The 434-nt window shown below is 65.2% G+C and overlaps 1 protein-coding gene across 1 annotated transcript in view; it reads right to left on the bottom strand.

Moving 5' to 3' along the window:
* The window catches only part of LOC102775283 (steroid 21-hydroxylase), a gene marked incomplete at its 3' end in the record, with an annotated part of 1,928 nt that overhangs the window by 625 nt on the left and 869 nt on the right, over positions 1–434 (bottom strand). The window contains exons 2-4 of the mRNA XM_015569854.1: positions 384–430; positions 171–272; positions 3–89 (exon numbers count right to left, since the gene is read on the bottom strand). Coding sequence (XP_015425340.1) covers positions 3–89; positions 171–272; positions 384–430 — 236 coding nt within the window. The remainder of the gene's footprint in view (positions 1–2; positions 90–170; positions 273–383; positions 431–434) is intronic.

The raw sequence follows: 434 nt of genomic DNA, 5'->3' as shown, positions 1-434 counted from the left end.
ACCTCCTGCCGCCTCAGCTGCCCCTCCACCATGTGGTCCCTGCTCTCCACAGCCTGCTTCAGCCTCCGTAGGCCGGGGCTGGGGAAGAACTGGGCAGGGAGCAGGAGAGAGTGGCTGCGAGAAGGGCGCCTGGCCCACCCGCCCAGGCCGGGGCCGGCCCCCATCCTCACCCTGAGAAAGGGAACGATGTCCAAAATGTGGATGGACCAGTGGTCCCAGGTCCTCATCAAGTCCTGGACACAGTCATGAAAGGCGTGCACCACGGCCTCCTCCTGCGGTGGGGGAAGGGGGATGCCGGAGGGGGAGGGGGGAGTCTGTGCAGCCAGATCATGGCCGGAGGTGGAAGGCTCAGGGGGAGCACGCGTGAGCGTGAGGGCCTTTACCTGGTCTCCAAAGGTGAGGTGACAGATGATGCTGCAGGTGAGGAGAGAGAA

Source organism: Myotis davidii, unplaced genomic scaffold (assembly GCF_000327345.1).
Source record: "Myotis davidii unplaced genomic scaffold, ASM32734v1 scaffold1006, whole genome shotgun sequence".
NCBI lineage: Eukaryota > Metazoa > Chordata > Mammalia > Chiroptera > Vespertilionidae > Myotis > Myotis davidii.
The sequence above is the reverse complement of the archived record's forward strand: the minus strand, read 5'-3'. Positions and strand labels throughout refer to the sequence as shown.